Source organism: Miscanthus floridulus, chromosome 1, assembly GCF_019320115.1.
Source record: "Miscanthus floridulus cultivar M001 chromosome 1, ASM1932011v1, whole genome shotgun sequence".
Lineage (NCBI taxonomy): Eukaryota > Viridiplantae > Streptophyta > Magnoliopsida > Poales > Poaceae > Miscanthus > Miscanthus floridulus.
In genome coordinates this window covers 51,740,295-51,763,963 of record NC_089580.1, presented here as the reverse complement: position 1 = coordinate 51,763,963, position 23,669 = coordinate 51,740,295, and the positions used below count along the sequence as shown (strand labels likewise).

The 23,669-nt window shown below is 42.0% G+C and overlaps 2 protein-coding genes and 2 pseudogenes across 2 annotated transcripts; 3 read left to right on the top strand and 1 right to left on the bottom strand.

Annotated features, from left to right (window-relative positions):
- The first annotated feature begins 1,056 nt into the window (after positions 1-1,056).
- LOC136483703 (uncharacterized) lies at positions 1,057-7,184 on the top strand (annotated as a pseudogene).
- Positions 7,185-7,576: 392 nt separating this feature from the next.
- Positions 7,577-11,800, top strand: LOC136483696 (purple acid phosphatase 18-like). Its single transcript, XM_066480838.1, has 5 exons — positions 7,577-7,901; positions 9,847-10,515; positions 10,837-11,025; positions 11,142-11,230; positions 11,323-11,800. The coding sequence occupies exons 1-5, from the start codon at positions 7,692-7,694 to the stop codon at positions 11,540-11,542; spliced, it is 1,377 nt and encodes a 458-aa protein (XP_066336935.1). The 5' UTR covers positions 7,577-7,691; the 3' UTR covers positions 11,543-11,800.
- A 4,250-nt stretch (positions 11,801-16,050) lies between these two features.
- LOC136456645 (receptor-like protein EIX2) lies at positions 16,051-18,573 on the top strand. Its single transcript, XM_066456570.1, has one exon. The coding sequence runs from the start codon at positions 16,051-16,053 to the stop codon at positions 18,376-18,378; it is 2,328 nt and encodes a 775-aa protein (XP_066312667.1). The 3' UTR covers positions 18,379-18,573.
- A 1,220-nt stretch (positions 18,574-19,793) lies between these two features.
- On the bottom strand, positions 19,794-22,506 carry LOC136456644 (4-coumarate--CoA ligase-like 1; annotated as a pseudogene).
- Between the last annotated feature and the right edge of the window lie 1,163 nt (positions 22,507-23,669).

Genomic DNA, 23,669 nt, shown 5'->3' with positions numbered 1-23,669 from the left:
TTCGCTGGTCTGAAACTTGACTGAAAAACACTGTTCTGACTGAATTGTTGTGAGAAAAAACACTGTTCTGATTGAAAAAATAAGCTAAATATGAGATAAGTCGAACAGGGTCATAGTCCACTATAAGTTAGTCTGATGATTGATGCCTGAATTAACTTGTATTTAGGTATATGCCGTGCAGTTTGTTTATGTTTAGTTATTTTATAGACTCTTATATACATGATTGTACAGTGTTATAGTATAGGTTTACATACTCGATACACACATAATAACAATAAAATATTTTCAACTTTATACTTCTACGAGACATATAAGGTCACATGTAATAAAACATAAAAATAACTACATGCAACAAATTATAAAAAACCAAATAGGAGTATTTACTTTGGATTTGGTCAATACAAAACTTTAATGCAAGCATTTTTTTCTATCATCACGCCTCCGCTCTGGCCGCCTCCTGCATTGCTCCACCTCTTTTCCTCTCCTTTTCCTCCTCTCGTTTCTCAGTGCGCCGCCCCCACCCTTCCGCCGCTCTCGCGTCGCGGGACTCGGACTCCTCGTACTCATTGGAGGCCGTCGGGACTCGGGACACCGGCATTGACGTCGGTAAACTCCTCGCCCTCCCTCGCGATCGTCCTGTCCGTTCGTCTTGCAACGGTCGCCTTCTCCTCTCTTATCTTGCCGGTGCAATCGCTGGCGGTTACGGGGCGAGTGTTTAGGGTTTAAAAGTAACCACCCCAGTGCGGATTGCCTCCAAGGTGGGATCTTGGCTTTTCATCCTGTTCGCTCCAGTTCTTTGCACTTTTTTTTTTTTTTTTGCATCTTCTTTTAAAGATTTTGAGAGGAGACGCTAGTACTTTATACTTAATGAAGATTCGAATCCTTTGCATCATTTCTACCTTTTATTTATTGCGCTTTTAAATTGAGTTTTTTTTTGCTTCCCTTTTTATTCCCCGTAAAATCGCCGCTACTACTCCTCCTACTTTGATTTCTCTCTATTAATGTGCATTTATTTGCACCATCGATTACTACTTTGGGGTTTTGGTCCTCATGTTTGGCACTCTTGAGTTCTTTGGCTGGACGTTGATTGGTGTCACGTGAACAGCATCGCCTATCTGATCATCGTCTGATGTTTTATGGATCTCAGATTAATCTGTGACGCCGACGACCTGAGGTCAGGGCGAACTTCACACGTCCACACCGGCTGCGGGGACGACAAGGCGACAAGGTATTGCTCTTCTCTCCATTGTTCGGATTATTTACATATTTACCCATTGTTCCATGCATGGACTGCTCCTAGTTCTGCTACACACTAGCATTACTTCAGTCTATTCGCATCTATGGCCCTCTCCACCTGCCGGTCTCAGTGCTTTCACTCCTAAATTGGGCATTTTCTGTCTGGGATCAATTGCGAAGTTCATGTTTGTTTTATCAAGATTCAAAGGTTGGGCGGGATGCAGTGCTTGTTTGGTCGGTGGTCGCCAAGCGTATCCTTTTTGTTGCTCAACTAACCATTTTGATTTTGGGGCCCCTCTTGTCTCTACCTGGGGAGACCAAATGCATGGGCTGGGGTGCTGGGCACTACTGATGCTTGCTTTCTTTCGCTGTCAAATGTAGTACAAGGAAACTAGGAAAGTTTAGAGACTCAATTTGGCAGTGTCACATTTTTCTACAGTTCTATATCTGGATGGAGGTGCTTTTGGCTTGTTTGTGGTATTATTGTGCGCATATTTGTGGATACCATTTCTTCTTAGATGTGAAAGTAGTACTCCATATGCTTTTTTTAACACAAGGTCCACATGTATCAAATATTTACCAAGTGGAACACATGACATTAATAGAATTCTAACTTCAAATTCAAGAATTTTAACTCCAAAATCATGCTGTCTCGCTTATTTATTTATCACAAAAATGATGGTAGTATTCAATTCAAGTCTTTTACAGGTATATATTACTTTGCACATACACAATATATATTGGGGTATCTCTCACAAATTATTCCTGGGTCCTATTGTATATCTCTTTAGTTAACGTAACAAATTCGCACAAAAAATGATCTCTAAGCAATGTGAGGAGTGCTATAAATTATATGCTACTAAATAAATTTTCACATAGAAACTCATCATCAGTCATCATACGCTAAGAAACAGCTATATATTACATGTGGGGCTACCAGAGTTTTTCTTGTAAGAAAAAAAATCTTTCAATAAGGTTTATTTGTGATTTATCTTGTTACTACATATAACAAAGTTTGAGTATCGACATAAAATTTTAGCATACGTTGATGATGACTTTGATGGCACTGCTTACAGTTTTAAAATCTTTTCTTGTTGATTTGAAGGCATAACGAAAGGGCGAAAGGGTAAGCATGGTAGTTGGCGCAGGCTTGGAGTAGATATGGACTTTGTATCTACCATCGTATAGGCCTTTTAATTACTAAGTAGTACGCATGATTGCAGGACTTATGCATATATTATTATTGTCAATGCATATTAGGCAACCGGAAACAAAATTTACATATGCGTACATGTCAACTTTTGCATTTATTTGTTTTCTTACATCAAACTCCAGCTGTTCTAAAATTTATGGTATAGTTTTGTTTTTGCCATTTTGCTTTTCCTTCAAAGTATAAGGTTTCCATGCTGTTTGGACTGTCCACTCATTTGCCATCACCAATCTATCTCTTCTGTTTCGACATTTGAGTAAATACAAAGCAACTATTCTCTCCCTTCTTGCCAAGACATTATTAATCACATATACTATCTATTCCTCTACCATTTTCTTGTCTCCATAAGCTCCTTATCCTTTGTGGCCAGTGATAGTATGCCCTATAAAGGAAATGCGGGGACTCTCTTTCAGGTAGATGCCAGATTTTACAGTTCAGTTTTTATTGTAGACTCTACCATTTTTTTTTCGAGAACATGACTTCACGTGTACTGCAGACTCTACCATTCAATTCTACTTATTACTATTTTCCTATGCCATAATTATAGGGCCGGATGCTACCATTGACTGATATTTGAAGGATGATTTAGGGAGTATGAACTAAAGTGATCCTTGGTAGAAACTGGTAATTCATCTGCTAAATTGCTTATCAAGGGCCATGTTGCAAGATTTATCCAATGATTATCTATGGGTATTGTTGCTAGGAAGCAAGTGAGATGAATAAGGATTCAAACCAGCTTCCCATCTGTGATATTTGAGCTTTCATGTCAGTGTCCTCTTCATTCAAGTGCAGCTGGATAACAAATGGGTTCAAAAAGGATATTGTTGTCATCAGTACATGGAGAAATTTTTGGACAAGCATCACAAAGCTATTCGCGCTCCGAGAAGTATGAGTGGGAAAACTTAATCCTTCGTCAAAGTGATCAAGCAACAAGGGAGCAACCTGATCATGTTGCAACCCTGCACTTGCCTCTGGATATGCCTGACAGGTTGTTCTCTTCATCAACACATCAACACATGAATTAAATTTCAGATTCCATGCTATGCTGATATTGCTGTTAGTTTTATAGATTCAAATTTATCTCCTATTGTTGGATTTATGTGATATTGTGATGTGAAAACAGGGTAGAAGATTCTAGGACTGAACCTAGAGGTGGTTATGATTTGCACAGAACTGGAGAAGTTGTGAGCAATAGACATTGTAACTTTTCTACGTATGGTGTAAAGAGGTATGCCGTGTGCACCTATTTCCAAGCTTGGATGCTCATTATTATTTATTACTTATACCAAACATTTCAGTTTTGTGGAACTTTGATGCTTTGGCATGCAGGTCGGGGCCATCACATGGTCATCGACATTCTTCTGCGATTTATGGCTCTGGAGATGGAGTAGGTGGATGCCATCTATCTTGCTGTTCTTATGGTGGACGCTGCGGTCAATATCATGCTTGCCACAACCATTCATCGGAATGTACCAGGCACAGCATTTCACCTGAACCTGGTCCCATCAGATCTTACCGGTAATCTCTTGTTCTGAACTTAAATATTTGTCGTTACGCATTTCCAACAACTTCTCATACTATTTAGTCCTGGCCATTTAAATAGTTTGGTTCTTAATCCAGGAGAAAGAAATGCCCTTCCTTCGATCATGTTCCTCATTGTGCAAAAGGACATGACGGACAGATACATCCAGCAGGAGGTTGTAGGAAGAATTATTCTGCTAACCAGGGGAGTGGCAGTCAGAACAGACAGTATCATGATGATAGATATCCACCAACTAAATTCCTGGATGACCATTTTTCTGAGATAGATGACCATTTTTCTGAGATAGATGCAGCAAGACATCGGTCTTACTTGTCCAATTTTCAATCTTCAAGTAAGCATATTCCTGTTCACCCCTCACATGGTGAATCGTGTCAAAGGGATGAAGTAGCAAAAGCTCACCCCAAGAGACCAATTAATGGATTTCGTCCCATCCACCATGAGCAACCTGAGCTTTCTCCCAATGAAGATTTTCGTGAATGCTCTGATAACAGTCGAAATTTTAGAAATGCTTATAATGGCAAGGTAGTAAAAAGGAAATTTATAAAACAAGATTTCCTTGGAAACACTAGCAATGGTGCTTGTGCTGGTAAATATGATAGAAACAATAGCAGGAAAAGGAATGCAGATCATTTGGGTGGAAAGAAAGCTAGGAAGAATCACGCTAATAAGGACAAATCTAAAAGGCTCCGCTGCTCCATTGAGCAGGACCAACAACAACAGGTTGAGTATGACAAGATGAGAAATGATAGTCGGGAGGGAAATGTTGAAATAACCAAGTTAGTGTGTCAAGATGGAGCAAAAGGGAACTTCAACCCAAAGAAGAATGCTAAAGCTCCCGCTTCTAGCGGCCCAATAAAGTGTGATGGGAAAAACATGTTAAAGTCCCAAGTGCAGCAAAACTATTGCTTCATCACACGCACCAAATTTGAGCGAAGGAAGTAAAGACATGGATCTAGAATCCGACAACGATGTTGATGGTTGCACTGAAAGAGGTATACTGCAGCATATTCCAGTCACCCATACAGAGAGGAATATACAACTGAAAATATCAGATAATGTTTCTCAGTCTGAGGCACTTCGCCGAGATTGTTTAATCCTGTGGAGAGAGAGACAATTAAGAAAGAATAGTGCTGCCAAGGCTGATAACATCGTGAAAGTTGACCAACAACAGACTGCACAAAGAAGCAAGATGTCAACTGGAAGAAGAGTGAGGAGTGGAGGACCTGCTGCGTCGTCTAGCTCAGAAAGTGATAATAAAGATGACACTGCTTCAGAGTGTTCTGACCAATTTAGTAGCACAACATCATCTGCTATACAAAAGTGTGGTGAAGGAAGAGCTAACAAAAAGTTAGAGCAGACCATCAAATTCCCTAGTAACAGTAAATGCAACAAAAGGCCTCAAAACGCAACAGCTGAGAAAGGACTGAAGTGTAGTCTCAAGCTTCTGCCAGAAGCAAATCCTCTTGAAATTGCACAACCTAAAGAAAAGGAAAAACTTGTTGACAGGAGGCAGGTATCAACTGATCATCCCAAGGTGCATAGTAGTTTGAATGGTTGTTCTGACACTTGTAAGGTGGATCAAGCAGCTGTTTCACACTGTGATAATAGTGCACATCAGAATATTTCTCAACAGGAGACAAATAATGCTGATTCGGATGCAGGAAGGAAAGAGAAACCAGGTGTAAAATGTGAAAAGAAAGCAGGAGGCCATGGTGCCAAATTGGCTGAACAATCTACTGGTATGTATACTGACCCAATATTGCTTGACAAAGAGACTGTTGCTAGTTGCTCAAGGCATGGCACTTCGAAGGTAAATGCACTAAGGGTTCCAGATCATGAGATTGTAAGTACTTCATGCGATGGGTCAATGCTGCCTAGAGGAACTGCAAACATGTCCCAAAAGAAGTCCATCAATCAGTCTAGTGAAAGTTACTACATAGATTTCGAAAATTGTTTAGATGGAAATGATTGTAGAGACAACCAACAGGAAACCACGTATGATAATGTTTTAAGGAAGAAGCAAGAATGTTCCCTGCTGGCAGAGACTGAAGATGAGCTGAACGCGAAAGCTAGAAAGGAGGATTGTCAGCCTCAAGCCCGTAGGGTTGAGATCGCATCAAATCAACGGATAACAACAGAGGATTGTGCTTCTGATACAATTCATTTTGGCGCTGCTAAACAAGATGACCGGATCCTACGTCCTTCAATACCAGACTTAAATTGCTCGCCTAGTATGATCAGTGATGAAGATTTTACGGCACCACCTGAGGAACCGGTTTGCCAGGTAACTGCAGACAGTTTCAAACCCCAGAGCATTTCTACGAGTCTTTCAACTTCATTAACTGGACCCACTTCGAAGGGAGAACAGTTTAAGGAGGTAGAGGAAAAACAGTGTAATCAAGCTGATGCAACAAACCAAATCACCAGAGAAGTTTGCAAAGACGGTACCCCTGAAGCAGCAACTCAGTTGCAGATCTCCGAGTCAAATACTGGGCCTCCGCAGCTAAGCGCAGTTGAAGAAAGTAGCACCTCAATGAATGCGCTCAAGTGCGCCTTGTGCGAATTTGTCAAAGGCTTTGTAAAACCTCTGTGGGAAAACGGTCTGCTGTCACGGGAAGTCCACAAGATTGTAGTGAAGAAGGCTGTGGATAAAGTGGCAGCCGTCTGGGCTCACTCGGCAGAAATAGACATCCCAAGAATTTTGTCCGATGAAGTTGAAAATATAAGGACCCTTGTTAAGGTAGATTACCAATCCTCGTTACGGTATATTCTATGCTGCAATGATGTGTAATACCACGATTAATTGGCTAATGTAACATTCACTGTCTTGCAGGGCTACCTACAGATGTATGTGGGAAGGGAAGTCCTCAAGAAAAGTATCCCCAGAAGTTCTCGAGCAAAGTGAAACACGATGTAGGTGCCTTTGGTTCCCAGTTTCTGTATTTTCGTAGTTTTTCTCCATAGTTTCTGCAGGTAGCTCTGCACAGGTAAGACGTGAAGTTTTACAAGGCGATGGATATTGACAGATTGAACGCTGACAAAGTTTGACCATCTTGGAACCCTGTCTAGTTGGTCGTGATGTGCGCCTGTTTAATTTAAGCCCATCATCATCGAGTGCTGTAACCTTTACCTATGTAACTTTGTGTGTGTGTGTTCTGTTTACTCGGCTTTCGGCCGGTGATTGCGTCACTTTTCCTCTGCAATCATGAAAGTGTCACTCTGGTTGTGAAATGGTGCGAAGGGCGCAGCCGAAAAGGCAAAGTGGGGTGTGGTTCTGAAATGGTGCGCGTCTTGATTTGATTCATTTCATGGGCTCTGGTGGTGCGTGATGCTTTTTGAGCAAATGTTGCTTCCAGCACGGAGGCTGTCAGGCAACTTCTGGAAGACACATTTTATCGTGTTTTTACTTTTCTTCACTTGTATCTTTCAGGCTTTTAATTGTTCATTCAAACAAATTCTACATGACACATTTTGAGCAAATGTCTGCTTCAAACACATCTTTTTTTTAAGAAGAAAAAGAAAAGATTGGTGCGTCCGTCGACAGTCCAGCAGTCGAAAAGAAAAAAAATACTAAAAATGGCGCCTTCGTTGACAGTTGACACGGAGGTTGAACTGTGCTCTACCAGAAATGACCTGAGGTAGTCCGTCGTACAAGGATACAGCCCAGTGGAAGATTGGTCCGCCGTACCTCAATCTCCTGCCATGGCCGCGCCGCCTCCGCTCCCCCTCCCCCTCATCCTCCTGATACTCCTGCTCGCCGTATCCTCCTGCGCCTCCGCCGCGGCAGCCGGGGCTCCGGTGGTGGGGGAGGACTACGTCCGTCCGCCGCCGGCGCGGTGCCACCGCAAGGCACTCCTTAGCCTCTTCCCTTGGAGCAAGAAGAAGGAGTCCTCCGCCTCCGATCCGCAGCAGGTGAAATCTCGTGCCTCATCCCTATCGATTTGATACCTTGAGCTGAATTTTGGGGTGTTCTGGGGATTGGCCCAGCAAAGGAAACTTTCTTGTTTTGGCAGCAACCGGCCCTATTCGGATACTTCTTCATCTAGTGATGCTCGGCTGGATCGAAGTAGTCGATTTGGTGCTGTTTATGGCTATCTATCAACATCTCTCTCTTTTTTTTTGGGTGCAAGTCTGTCACCATATTCCCCTTACTAACTACACTTAATATGTTCATTCAAGGGCTTGAGCTGATTTACTGTGTATTGAAGGGTTCCACCTCGGTATCTGTGTTCAGAAATAGCTCCGTTCGTCCAATTCGCCGAATGTTCACTCCCCTTGTCGTCTCTGACTAGTCTTGGATGAGTGAGGTCATGCCAATTCCAACCAAAACTAGTCATGACTAGCATGGTGCACTCAGTCGCGATTCTCGATTAGTAACTAAATCAAAATCAACTTCATTCCTGGTTGATTTTACCATGTTTTTAGTGATGTAAGGGAGAGATCACTAATTGTTGCTTCTAAGATGCCCAGGAGGCTAGGAGCTTTGTGGGATGGCCTCAGAATAATAGATCTAGGCTGAACTAACCTATGAAGCCTGAAGGTATTTGATGTTCAACTTTCCAGTGTGATAATGCAGAAACTCTATCAGCCTGTTCGGCTGGTGCTGATACGATCGTATACGATCGTGGATTATTACTGCTGGCTGGTTTGGTGTGAGAGAAAAATACTGTTCTGGCTGGAAATTTACGATCGTTTACGACCAAGCGAACAGGCTGTATATATCAGTGCATGCTTGGGCACTTCACTAATGTGCATTCAATATCCATTCCACTTGGTAACATGTTAGTGGCACACAGTTCTGACCATACAGTTACTAGTCCTGCAACGTATTTCTTCTTTCTTATCCTTTATAGTCCGTCTTGGCTGTTCCTATGACCATAGAGTTTACTAGTCCTGCAATGTTTTTCTTCTTTCTTATCCTTTATAGTCCGTCTTGGCTGTTCATACTTTGTAGGAACACTGACAGATAATATAAGACCACAAGCTCATGAAGCCTACAAAAACCACCGCTAAATAGTTGAATCATGATTCTGGACGGCTAATTTTTGTTTTCCAGATTTCTACCTTTTTTTTCATTTGTATGACCATACTCCACTCAGCGACAACCTTGATGAGGGCTTTCTGTTGGATTTTATGGCTTTACACCCAAATGTTAATTGCATTACATGCGACTTGGTGCCTAAATTTTGAAGATGTTAACATCCACTGTAGATCTTTCAGCATCTTTAGTGTGAAACATAAGGTAGTTTTTTAGTCCCTAGCTATAATATAAAAGATTTGGAACTTGGCATGACCAGTTGAATTTAATGGCGCCTCCATCCATTTCATTAGACCTCTACTAAATTCAAGGACACATTTTAAATGATTCCCTACTTACAGGAGCAGGTTATTAGCTCTACATATGATAAGAGCAGACTAGTCACCTAAACTGTCACCATTTTAAACCTGGGAGAAGTATAATTTGACCTTGTATTATGAAGTTGAGGGAATGCTTAATTTTCATGAGGTTAGTTGATGGCAAATTTAATTATTGGCACATAAAAATAACTAGTTGTGTTAGTATTCATGGGTAATCTGTTAATGTGCCATATGGATGTCTTAGGCCTTCTTATTTGGGTTTTTTCTTGATGTATATCCTAGCTTCTCTATGTCCATGATAAACAAGAGGGTCATAATTTGAGATATAAGGAAGTAATTGACTGCATTAGTTTATCTGTTCTCCGAAGCTAAATTTCTTTGCAGCAGATCCTTTGCGCAGTTCATTAGTACTTGCTTAGTCCTTTACTAGTGTTTTTACTTCCTTTTATTGTTGACAATATTTGCTCTTGAACCACTCATGTAATGGCACGATTTTCAGGTGCACATTTCACTAGCTGGAGAAAAGCACATGAGAATAACATGGATTACCGATGATAACTCTGTCCCATCTGTGGTGGACTATGGAACCAAAGAAGGTACATACACAATGAAATTTCAAGGAGAAAGCACATCCTACAGCTACTTATTGTATAGCTCAGGAAAAATTCATCATGTTGTCGTTGGACCTCTTGAAGACAACACTATTTATTACTACCGATGTGGAGGCCAAGGTCCAGAATTCCAATTTAAGACCCCGCCCTCCCAGTTTCCACTGTCATTGGCTGTTGTTGGTGATCTTGGTCAGACTAGTTGGACAACATCAACCCTGAATCACATTAAGCAGTGTGAGCATGATATGCTTTTACTCCCTGGTGATCTCTCTTATGCTGATTATATGCAACATTTGTGGGATTCCTTCGGCACATTGGTGGAGCCACTTGCTAGCAACCGGCCTTGGATGGTGACGGAAGGCAACCATGAGAAGGAGCAGATTCTATTTTTTGAGTCAGGATTTCAATCTTATAATGCACGATGGAAAATGCCTTATGAAGAGAGTGGATCTAGATCAAATTTGTACTACTCTTTTGAAGTTGCAGGTGCACACTTCATAATGCTAGGTTCATACACAGATTATGATGATAGCTCAGATCAGTATGCTTGGCTAAAGGTATGAAACTCTGTAATGATAACATCCATATCAGAGCGCATTACAATTGTTTGGAGGGAGAAGGGATTGTGTATACTGAAAGGAACCATGTTTTTGCTAACAGTACATTGCTAAGAAGAGTAAAGATAGACTAATGATTGGAATTCAATACCTAGTGTATTGCTCATCTTGAATTTTAATTACTAGTTATTTTATCTATGGTCAATGTATATTTTATTTGTCTTAACTTAAAGAGGATGTCTTTAACTTCAAAACCCCTCAGCTATTCTTGCTGATAGTAGATTTGATTTTTTTTGGTATATTAACTTCTCTTCTTTTCAGGCTGATCTTGCCAAGGTTGATAGAAAGAGGACACCCTGGCTCATTGTGTTGTTGCATGTACCATGGTACAATAGCAATTGGGCTCATCAGGGTGAAGGTGACAGTATGATGGCTTCAATGGAGCCTTTGCTGTATGCTGCTCATGTGGATATGGTAATAGCAGGTCATGTCCATGCTTATGAACGTGCGGTATGACTCCCTATATATCCCCAAACTGCAGTCTGCAGAAGTATTCAAATTTGAGCAAGTAACCATTTGGTCGATCTGAATGAAAATTACATGTGGTTATTTCACTCTTCCTGCAGGAGCGAGTCTACAATGGCAGACTTGATCCTTGTGGCGCTGTTCACATAACTATTGGGGACGGTGGGAACCGTGAAGGCTTGGCCCACAGGTACCACTTGACCACCACTGTATTTGTGCCTCTGAATCTTAGCAACTTCAGCATCACTATAGGTATGCTTAATTGCTTCTTGGCGTCTTCAGGTATCGTAACCCGAAGCCAGCTTGGTCAGTCTTCAGGGAAGCGAGCTTTGGTCACGGCGAGCTAAAGATCGTGAACTCCACCCATGCCCACTGGACCTGGCACAGGAATGACGACGAAGAGCCCGTGAGAACTGATGACGTGTGGATCAACTCTCTTGCTGGTTCAGGGTGCATCGTGGAAGGCAGCCGTGAGTTGAGGAAGATCCTAATGTCTCCTTGATGCTACTTTGTTGTATAGCTTAGTCTAAAAGGGCCTTCGATGTACTTACTGTGTATATATGCGTGCGACTTGATAATCTAACACCTGAAAGTTAATGCGTTGTGCTGCCTGTATATTGTAGACTGGTTGATCGAGGGTGTTTGCTGCTTTGAGTGCTCTTATTGTACCACTACGGATGTTTGTAGCAAGTGACATTTCTGTATACGATGGTGTTGTAATGGACTGGAGAAGATGTTTCAGAAAGGAGTATTTTTTTTTTCAGTGTATCGGAAGATACAGTAATTGTTCTACGATGTACTGGTAGGAATGAAATGCACCAAAAGCCAAAACAAGCCACCTGAAATAAACCTAGTTTGTTGAGGTATCTGAAAAACTAAAATGGCTATATGGGCGCCTTCAGTAAGGGCGTGATTGGTTGCTTTGGTGAGAGGGAGTCGGGATAGAGAGCCGGTTCAGGATGGTGAGATGCATGCTCAAACTGTGCATTCAGTCGTGTTTGGTTGTCTTTGTTGTTGGTCCAAGATGAGATGAGATCTTGTTTGGTTGCATGTATGGATGAAAGTTTTGAGTGTATGACACATGGGTCTCTGCGCTATGCCTGAATCAAGCCATCCTGTATGAAGAGGGAAGTGAAAATTAAGATATAGTCGTGCGGGATGGAGGAGGGCAGATGAATGAAAGGATACAGGCGAAAGGTGCGAGGAGAACAACCAAACACACTGCATGAATGAGGTCAGACATCAAACGGTGCGGAGACGGTCCGATTCGGCCTACCAATCACGCCCTAAGTAGGCTGCAGAAGTTGTGAGCGAGGCCCATGCGGGTGTAGCGGCCCGTGATTGGTAGGCTGGAGATGGAACGGGCTAGGCCCACACATGATTTTGGCCCCATTTGGATTGGCGAAAATTCAAAAGAAAACTACAGGAATCAGAAAGCAGAGGAAAGAAACTGCGAACAAGCGTTTAGAACAAAGGAATTGTAGATTAAAAAAAACAAAAACAAAGGAATTGTACTGTTTTGACAATTATCTGCGGACATTTTTGCTCCGCCACGTTGATTAGTCCTAACGTACACGCTCTGGCACATGCTTTGCCCTGACCAGCAGTAGGGTCTTCGTGAACACGATCACGGGTCCAACGGGAACTCCCACGTCCACGCACCAGCAGCCTAGCACGGCTCCATCAGACTATTGACGCTTCCAGAAGGCACACCAACAAGTGAAATATCACATCCTAGCCCATACGTCTCCCATATGCATGTCTCACGGAGTAATCATCATCATGTGCATTATTTTCTAGTCTAAACTACCACAAACATTTTTTTTTACGGATATCTCAATTTCTCCCTAAACTTAGTCCTAAAATCTCAGTTCCTTCCTCAACATAGTTCTATTACGTCATTATTTATGTTCCGCCTCAAGCACCACATACACACGTTGAACGTAACCGTGTCCGAGCAGAAGTGACTACAACTTGACTAAAGTCAATCCGCACGACACCATACATGAGACTGTCATGCAATAATATCAAAACTGCTACACTACCTTGAGTGTATCAAACCCGTCGTGGTATCATAACATAAATATAGCAGCATATGCATATTACCCGTGCCACAATTTTTCAATCACGTACTTTGTAATGTCAATTTCATCTCGAACCAATTTTTCATCACATGATCTCACGTATTGGTAATAAATTTATCAACAGTTTTATATGAATACGTATGTCAAACATTCTATCTCATACTTCCTCCATCCTAGAAAGAATGACGTTATGGGACACGTGCTGGTTAAACTTTCTCAAGTTTGATAGCTTTATAGAAAATATTAAAAATATTTGTATCACTAAACAAATTTATTATAAAAATATATTCAGTGATTCATCTAATGGTATAAATTGTGCATTATAAATATTAATATTTTTTAGAAGTGTCTATTTATCTGTCGACAGATTTTATGGGGTCAAATTTGTCAGATTTTCTATAAATACAACCCAGTAGACAGCTGTAGCACAATCCTAAAGCAGAATCAAACATATAGAAATCTGATAGATTTTAAATCTTTTTAACAGATAAATAGCAGAAGTCATATTCTTTTATATATAATTGGTTAAAAAAATGTTTGATTTATTAGAAGTGGGAATGACATTCTTAGGACAGAGGGAGTACACGAGTACGAATCCATACACATAGACTGCTGGTGGGTCTTCACGCGGTGGAGTTCGTTTACTCCACCTCACGACGCGGCAGGTTCTCAGTCACGCACACTGGCCTGTTCGCCGGTTGGTTTCTAAGCTGGTTTAAGCTAGCTGATGCTGGTTTGTTGTGAGAAAAAAATACTATTGGTTGACTGGTTTAGACTGGCTGAAACCAATAAGCGAACATGGTGCTTCATGCAGCAGTGGCCACCATGCCATGTGCAGAGAAGGTAAGAAAATTCTTTCACTGACCTTCATGCAGCAGTGGCCGCCATGCCAGAGAAGGAAAGAAAATTCTTTCACTGACCTTCATGCCATGTGCAGAGAAGGAAAGAAAATTCTTTCACACTGGCGCCACGCCTAGCATCAGGGCCTTTCATATATTGGCACCGGCACGGTGCCCAATTTTTTACTATTTGATTTTTTTTCTGAAGAAAATTTACGTTTAGCTTTTTGTGAGACTTAAACTATCTTTGGATCCTAGGGGTCGACGTCAACAGATCTTGGCGTCGAAGTACCTGGGCGTGCACTATAAAGAATCCTAGGTGGCGTTGACGTGACCGGTACTCGAGCTCGGCTTCGTAGATCTTGGCGTCGAGCTCGAGCATGTATTCTGGCGCGTTGATGGCGCGCGTGGCGAGGCGGACAAGGCTGGCAAGGACGGCCGCAGCGACGTGGGTGGAGCAGGGACGTGTGTGATAAATGCTTACGTAGCTAGCTTGCACTGTCAGATTTTTATTACACAAGACAATATCGACAAAGATCCACAACCCGCTAATAAATACAGCTGAGTTGATACGTGCCTGCTGCTCACTGCTTTTGCTGCTGCTGCTCACTGTGCTGCTCACTGCGCTGTGCTCACTAGCAAATACAGTGGATGCAAAAATCTTGTAACTCTTTGGCTTGGGGAAGAACTGCATAGTTGATTTCAGACCAAATTGTCAAATCCAAACATGACCGGAAAGAATCTGAAATGGCATCAAGAGAAAAAGGTGAACCATACGCACAGTGAGTTAACTTAGTTGCCGGTTCGTTTCGTTATAAACGATCGTGGATTATTTACTACTGGTTGTTTTGGTGTGAAAGAAAAATATTGTTCCAGCTTATAATCCACGATAGTATACAAGAAAAGATTCAAAAGCAAAAAACAAAATGGAAGTTCACTTATATTGCCCATTGCAATGAGCCCCTTGTCAATGAAGAAAACGATTCCTAGAAAGGAGAAGAATATTCCAAAGCATGTTAGGCCAAGCCCAATCACTATCCAAGATAAAATTCAGACGTCACACTGAGTTGAAAGAATAGACTGTGTAATATATGAACCAGCGAATATGCTTTTACAACCTCGCACAAAAGATTTTGCAAGCCAGAATTTTTCGTCACACTTCAAACATTTAACATGATCTTTTTAATACAGCCAAAGCACTAAAAATGTGGTATTTTACACTTGATGATTCTACCAAGATTCATTAAAAATTTGCATCAGAACCCGACAGAACAAGAGGATTTCAAAGTGATTTAGCATCTATTCCTTATAGTGATCAATCAGAAACTAGCATAGACCTTGCAGCAGCAGCAGCATATCTAGTTTCTGATGCTAACTCCGTAGATATGCATCCACTGTATTTGCTAGTGAGCACAACGCAGGGAGCAGCAGCAGCAAAAGCAGTAAGCAGCACAGCGAGCAGCAGCGAGCAGCAGGCGCGCATCAACTCAGCTGTATTTGTTAACGGGTTGTAGATCTTTGTTCGATATTGTCTTGTGTAATAAAAATCTGACAGAGCAAGCTAGCCACGCAAGCATTTATCACGCACGTCGCCCTGCTCCACCCACGTCGCTGCGGTCGTCCTCGCCAGCCTTGTCCGCCTAGTCGCGCGTGCCATCAACACGCCAGAATACATGCCTCGAGCTCGGCGTCAAGATCTACGATGGTGTTGAGGTACCGGTCACGTCAACGCCGCTTAGAATTCCTTGTAGTGCACGGTCAGGCACCTCGGCGTCAGGACTTATGGCGCCGATCCCTAGGGTGCAAAGATGAGTTTTGCCCATTCGCGTGTCCTTAGACCCGGCTTGATGCGCTTTTTCTTCATCTAGAACAGTGTTTTCCTCTCACAAATTTTTCCAGATTTATCCAGATTCCTTTAGAATTCCTCCAAGCGAACCGGGTTTTAAGTCTTCAGGGGCCATAAATTTTCTTCAGAAAAATGATCAAATACTAAAAAATTGGGGGCACGGTGCTTCTTCTGTTTTTAAACAACGGCTGATGATGAGAGCTAGTAGTACATGTCAGTCACCTGAAAATTGTCTTGAAACATGTCCACCTCCGATTTCCTGCTCCTCGTTATCCTAGTAGCCGCTGCCGCTTCCTCTTGGTTCACCAGCGTCGGCTTAGTCGATGCCTGTGTGCCCAAGGAGAAGGAGGCCCTCCTTGAATTCAAGAAAGCCATCACCATCGACCACGACCGCATGCTCCAGGCATGGCAGCCAGACGAGGAGGACGACTGCTGCCAATGGGATTACGTCCACTGCAGCAACCTCACGGGGGGCCATGTCGTCGAGCTGCACCTTGGCGACTACCATGGCAGTGGTGGTCTGACCGGCGAGATAAGTCCTTCTCTGCTCTCTCTGCAGCATCTGGAATTTCTCGATCTCAGAGGGAATAGCCTCCAGGGCCGGACCGGCAAAATTCCTGAGTTCTTAGGCTCTCTTCAGAGCCTAAGATATCTAGACCTCTCTCTCGTATCATTTTCCGGCAGTGTGCCTCCCCAGCTTGGGAATCTCTCAAAGCTGGAGGAACTCCGTCTCTTAGGCGCTGGAGTGCAGATGCACTCCACTGATCTCTGGTGGTTGACACATCTACCTCTGTTGTGGAACCTCGATCTTGGTTCGAACAACATCACTGGGCCTTTTCCGGCATTTATGGGGAATTTGACAAATCTGAGGACCCTTGACCTGGGTGTCAACCACCTTAGTGGACATTTGCCATCTGAGATAAGTAGGTTAGCCAAGTTGACTAGTCTGGATCTAACACAGAATTACTTGTTGGATGGCTTGGTCACGGAAGAACACCTGGACGGTTTGAAGAGCTTAGATCACATTGACTTGTCTTATACCAACTTGAAGATTATGGTCTATTCAAAATGGACACCCACCTTTAGACTACATGAAGCATATTTTTCAGGTTGCGAAATCGGTCCTCTGTTTCCAGCATGGTTGAAACTGCAAGTGAATCTTCATCGGCTTGATATCTCGAACGCAAGTATAAATGATAGGCTTCCAGATTGGTTTTCTAATACATTTTCTAAGGTAACATATCTAGATATCTCCAATAATCAAATTAGTGGTGGCTTGCCAAAAAATATGGATATTATGTCATTGGAAGTACTCTATTCCAGTTCAAACAACCTGACCGGTCAAATTCCTCCATTGCCTAGAAGCCTGAACTTTATGGATATATCAAAGAACTCTTTATCAGGACCATTGCCAACGAAATTTGGAGCCCCAAACCTAGATATCATACTGTATTCTAATTATTTGAGTGGTCAGGTCCCAACATCTATCTGCGAGCTCAGCCTGTGGGGCTTGGATTTGGCCAATAATCTTTTTGAAGGAGAGTTTCCCCAATGTTTGAATATGACACAAATGGCATATCTGTTATTAGGTAACAATAGCTTCTCTGGCAGCTTCCCACCATTCATACGAAGATGCACAAATCTATCTTTTCTAGATCTGGCTTGGAATCGATTCACTGGAACAGTACCAGAGTGGATTGGGAGTTGCAGGTCGTTGCAGTTCTTACGACTGAATCACAACATGTTCCATGGGAATATTCCAAATAATATCACAAGTCTCACAAAACTTTATCATCTGAATCTGGCAGACAACTGGATATCAGGAGCCATACCTCAACATTTGTCAAATCTCACATCTCTGACAAGAAAGTTTGCACTGGATCCTTACAGTGTTCCAGCTGGGTTCCAAAATACAGTTGGTGATTTGTCAATAGACATAAAGAGGCAAAAACTGAATTACCATGGTGCTGTCATTTTGGAGTTACTGAGCATTGACTTGTCATCAAACTATTTACGTGGTAAAATTCCAGAAGAAATAACATCTCTTGGAGGATTGGTAAATCTGAACTTGTCTCATAACCAATTGGATGGAGAAATTTCTGACCAGATTGGGGCCATGCTGTGGTTGGAGTCACTTGACCTCTCCAGCAACCATCTTTCAGGAGAAATCCCATCAAGCATATCAATTTTGGCACATTTGAGCGTTTTGGACTTGTCTAATAACAATCTGTCAAGAAGAATACCATCAGGAGGTCAACTTGACACTCTCTACAGTTATATGCCCTCTATGTATGATGGAAACAAGGGTCTGTGTGGGCCTCCTCTCCAACAGACTTGTCCAAGCAATAATATACCTGTTCATGGAGATGATGAACACTATTCCAAGTCAATGTCCTTCGGACTTGGCATCGGATATGTAGTTGGTCTTTGGGTGGTGTTTGTTACGCTACTATTCCAGAAAACCAGGAGGATTGCTTATTTTCTCCTACTCGACAAGTTCTATGATAAAATTTATGTCTTTGTAGCGGTGACTTGTAGATTGTTTACAAGAAAGGCAGACACAAGCTAAGGGCTTCAAAGCAACTGATGGTAACCTGGCTCCAAAGGGAACAAAATGCTATAAACATGTGAAGGTGAACCGGTGGAGTTTGTGAAATCTCTATTGTAATCTTGTTTTTGACGAAGCTTGAGATAATGGATGTTTGTCAAAAGCTGGCAATGCTACTAATTTGTACTCGTTGGTGACAATGATCCCAACAGTTTGGCTTTCTTCTGTTTCAGTTATAATTTCTTTTAGTACTCGTCCATCAATGGGATATGCTTTGGCATATAATTTTTCAAATTAATACATTTAATTAACGAGATGTTCCAACTTTATATATGTATCTAGTTTAGAATGTTTTTAAGGACAAAACGATCCTTACACAACTACCAATCTTACTATTACTGCTAGTTAAAGGCCCAAATAATCCTACAAGATAATCCACATAAGGAAAAAGATAAATCCTTGAAAGTGCACATAGCCCCGTCGGACTGTTCGACGACCACCGTTGGACTGCTCGATTCGCATGAGGCAAAGTCCAATGGAGTAAGAACTACGAGAGGAAGGATGGAGTACTGATAACATAACCCACGTCTGCTAGTTGACAGTAAATCATGGTATCAAATGACCTTTTATCATTCTTACATTTTAAAGATTATTATGATTACTGTGTTTTGATTCCTGCGTTAATCTCACACAGGCTTGATTGCTCTTCCAATATATCAGTAATTCAGTATCCTGTAGGGATTCGAGTATTCGATCTGCAAACCCACAAATAAATCATTTGGAGCGAGTTTGTGTTTAAAAAAGCATACTTGCGGGTTCGGCAACAAACCCACTTGCATTCGTACTTGCCTACAACATCCATGGCCTGCATTCATAGGAATCCATTCCTTTGAAAAGGTTTCTAGAAATGCTATTTGGAATGAAGGAAACTTCAACAGTAAAACAAAGGAAAGTTTCCTCCCTTCATTCATTTCACGGGAAACAAAACATCCAGTCCAAACCAATGGATTCTCGAAGACCAAGACAGCAAGAGAAGAGAAACAAAAAATAATGCTACTTCCAGCGTTTTTCCTGTGTTATAGATTCCTGCGTTCCAAACACCCCTTCTAGTTATTTCCTGCGTTTTCCTTTCCTCTGTTTTACTACATACTCACCCCATTCCTGCGTTTTTTTCTATTCCCGTGTTTTTTATTCCTACGTTCCAAACATGCCCCTAGTGTCTAGCATACCGCTATACTCATTCGTCCATGGATATTAGAAACCAGAATGCTTTATTCCTTCATTTTTTTCAAAAAAAAAACTCAAGTGTCTGGCCGTCTAGACTGAATGTGTGGTTTCTGACAGTACTTGATAGATAAACCTTTACAGCGCTTAGCCGAGATTCTGTACTTTTGCATCTAGACAAGCACTGAAATGAAATTGAGAAGATCAATTTGCTACAGCTTGGATGATCCGACTTGGGCGATGAGCTCTCTTCTCAAAATCTTTCCAGCAGCAGATTTCGGTACACTGTCCACAAACGTCACCTTCCTCAGTCTCTTGTAGTGCGCGACCTGAAATGTAGTTCACCCAAAGTCATTACGGTGTTATTAGAAGGGTCATATATTCAGTTGATGCAGGAGTACAGAACATTGTCCATTCAGGAATTACAAATGGTTCATTCTATTAGTGAGTGAGATACTATGGTCTTTTTACTATAGTAAAACTAGTTGCTGGTCACAACTAAGCTTGGCTTCTACTAGCCAACATCACCTGCTTCTCAATAAATTTCTGGACATCAACTTCAGCCAGTGAACTCTTTGGTGATCGTACAACATAGGCGATAGGAACTTCCCCTGCTTCAGGATCAGGATACCTTGGAGAAAGTAGATTTCCAAAATAAGAGACAAGAAAACAAAAGAATTGAAGGTATTTTTTTTATCTTACAAGAAGCTACAAAAACTAGAATCTAAGTTGTTCAGCTTACGGGATAACAGCAGCATCATGAATTTCTGGATGAGACAAAAGCAGTCCTTCAAGCTCAGCAGGAGCAATCTGCCAGTAAATAAAGGAACATATAAAGTTCCTACTGAAAAAATGGGTCTACGGACATTCTGCTTCACTTGAAAATTTCTGGTACGAGGAGGGGAAACTAATTTTCCCTCACATGATTATAAGAAAAGGGTTGCTAAAACTGAAAAGAATTTCCAGGAAAAAAACTGAAATTCTTTACCTGGAATCCTTTGTACTTAATCAGCTCTTTAAGTCTATCCACAACATGAAGCTGGCCTCTTTCATCAAAGTATCCAAGATCACCAGTATGCAACCACCCATACATGATTGTAAACTCAGTGGCTTGCACATTGTTGAAATAACCTATCAACAATTTCCCCAATTAAATAAGTAAAGAGAAGTTGACGTTTGGGCCTGTTGTCGGTGAGAAACATTGTAGATATGCACATAGCTCATGACAGGGAACTTTGTAGGAGGTGGTATTAGATATGTATAGCACATGGCTATACATATCTAATAGATGGAGCATCTTGATCTATCTAATAGATGGGGCATCTTGATCTAAAACACTAGCTACCTTTTCCTTTCAAACCATGTCAGTCATTAACAATTGGCATATCCTAATTCTCGATAAACAATTGCAATGCCAAAAAATAATACTACTGACAATTGATGTGGTTTCAGTGCAATATCATTTGAGTGAGCTCGGTATTTTAATTTGTAAATAGTTGACCAAGAAATTGATGTTATATTTAGTGAATACAGCTCCCCTTCTGATCATAAATGACAGGTTTAAAATTTTAAATTTACACAGACCACAATTCAAATTTACCTTCCATTATGTTTGGTCCTCGAACACAGATTTCTCCTAGTTGGTTCGGAGGCAGATGCTTCATTGTCTTTGCATCAACAATCTTTGCTTCAACTCCGGTGACAAGTGCTCCAGTTTAACCAAACTGACGGGCACGGCCCTTTTGCAGGTACTCCAGGGATATAATCCCGCAGGTTTCAGTCATACCATAACCCTCCAAGAGGAGCACCCCTGAGTTTATAGGTAGCTATCATTGTAATCATGACTCTTGATACAAAAGAATGGCAGCAAAACTACAACTATACTTTTTTTCTCGCAAAAAAAGTAAACATTTTTCAGCATTTTGAACAGCATAGGGAGTATTATATGTCTGGTCTAAAGGTAACACTACAGGATGCACTCCAACAAATACTACATGTTCAACACAGTTATCATTGTGCTGTTTTATAGTAATCACCTAAACCTGTCACAATTCTAAATACAGGGCCTGCGCAGCTCATTAGCATGCCAGATCAAATGATCATTGTTACCATTGTTCTTTACAATCACAGGTGAGCACACCATTCAATTCTTGAGAATCACAGGTGAGCATACCAAAACCTAGGCCTCGTTTAGATTGCGAAAAAATTTCAACCCGATAAATAGTAGCACTTTCATCTTATTTGACAAATATTGTCCAATCGTGGACCAACTAGGCTCAAAAGATTCATCTCGTGATTTCGAACTAAACTGTGCAATTAGTTATTTTTTTTACCTACATTTAATACTTCATGCAAGCGGCTAAAAATTAATATGATGGAGAGAAAGTGAAAAAACTTGGAATTTGGATGGCATCTAAACAAGGCCCTAGCATCAGTTCCAAACTAGCATGTCAAAATATGCCACATTGAGCCTAAAAAAAGAAAAAGTAGTACTAGTACTCTCTCTCTCTCTCTCTCTTGGGCAAGAGGTCGGAGACGGTGACGACGAGCCTGGCGCGGGCGTCGGCGGCCTGCTTGGCGATCTCCGGCGGGGTGTAGAGCGGGTTAGCCGTGGTCGCGACGGCGCCGAGTGCGGTGACGGCGAGGAAGCAGACCGGGTAGAGCACGCCATTGGGCGCGAGGAGCAGCACGGCGTCGCCGCGGCGGACGCCCGCGCGGGAGGAGAGCGCGGCGTCCACGAACGCGGGCGCGGAGGGGCACGCCGCGGCGCGGCGCAGGACGAGGTCCGCGAGGGAGAGGCCCGGCTCGGAGGCGATGGGCGCCGCCGCGCGCGGCGAGCGGTACACGCCGTCGGAGCCGTAGCCCGCGGCCGGTGACGCCGCCGTGCCCGCCATTCGTGCGTTGACTCCTCTTGCTCTTGCTTCCCCCGCGATATGTTGGAATCTTGCTGCTGCGACGTGCGGATCGCTGGTGACAGCTGATCAGAGTGCCAGAGTGTTGGAGCTCTGCTTTGGTATCTGCGATACGAATACGATATAGGGTGCAGTTTAGTTTGCAAAAAATTTTGCAAAATTTTTTCCATTCTCCGTCACATCGAATCTTTGACGCATGTATGAAGCATTAAATATAAATAAAAAATAAAACTAATTACACAGTTTAGACGAAATCCACGAGATGAAACTTTTAAGCCTAATTAGACTATGATTGGACACTATTTACCAAATAACAACGAAAATACTACAGTGCCCATTCTGCCAAAAAAAAAAAAATTTAGAACTAAACTGGGCCTAGGAGCGGCGAGCATAATATATTGCTCACCGTCACCTCCGGTCAGAAAAATACAAACGTGCAGCGACATGCGTGGTCTACGTCTACCCTTTGCAATTTGGCAACTAACTTTATATAACTTGCTCTCTTAAATAAAAAATTGCTTTTATATTTTTTTCACTCTCTAACATTTTTTCTATATTTTATGCACAATTTTATTTAGAGAAGCAATATGGTGCACTTTTACATCGTTCACCATTGATTCAGGAACAAAGCTAGGGGTTTATTGACCCAAATACAAACAACGACGAACCCCCGCAGCAGTGAGAAACAATCGTCATAAATTGGAGCACCTGCTGAAGACGAAAACCCCAGTCTCATGGTTTCCACGACCTCAAGCAGTCTGAATGTATGATGAGATCATTGCAACCAATTCGTTGAGTTAGCAGGAGTCCCTCTTTGAGAACCATTTTCTCCGATATTGAGGCATCCACCACATGTTCCAAATAAGAGCATGATCTGTAATAAACGAACCATTGTAGTCTCTGATGACGACTCCTGTTCCTCCATTACCTTGTCCCTCTCTGAAAAGTCTGAAACTGCCATCAATATTCATCAGAAGCTTCCCTTCCGATGGTTTCTTCCATCTCTCCCTCCGTCTGACGGTCTTCCTCATAGCTCTATGATAATTTATTGTTAGACAAGCAATTGATAAGGTTGATCGCGCCGTCTATTGGATGGATTCTCCATGGATAAACTTCCTACGCTCCCACCATATGAACCAGCCACCCGTCAAAATCAATTCCGCGAGGCTGACTCGG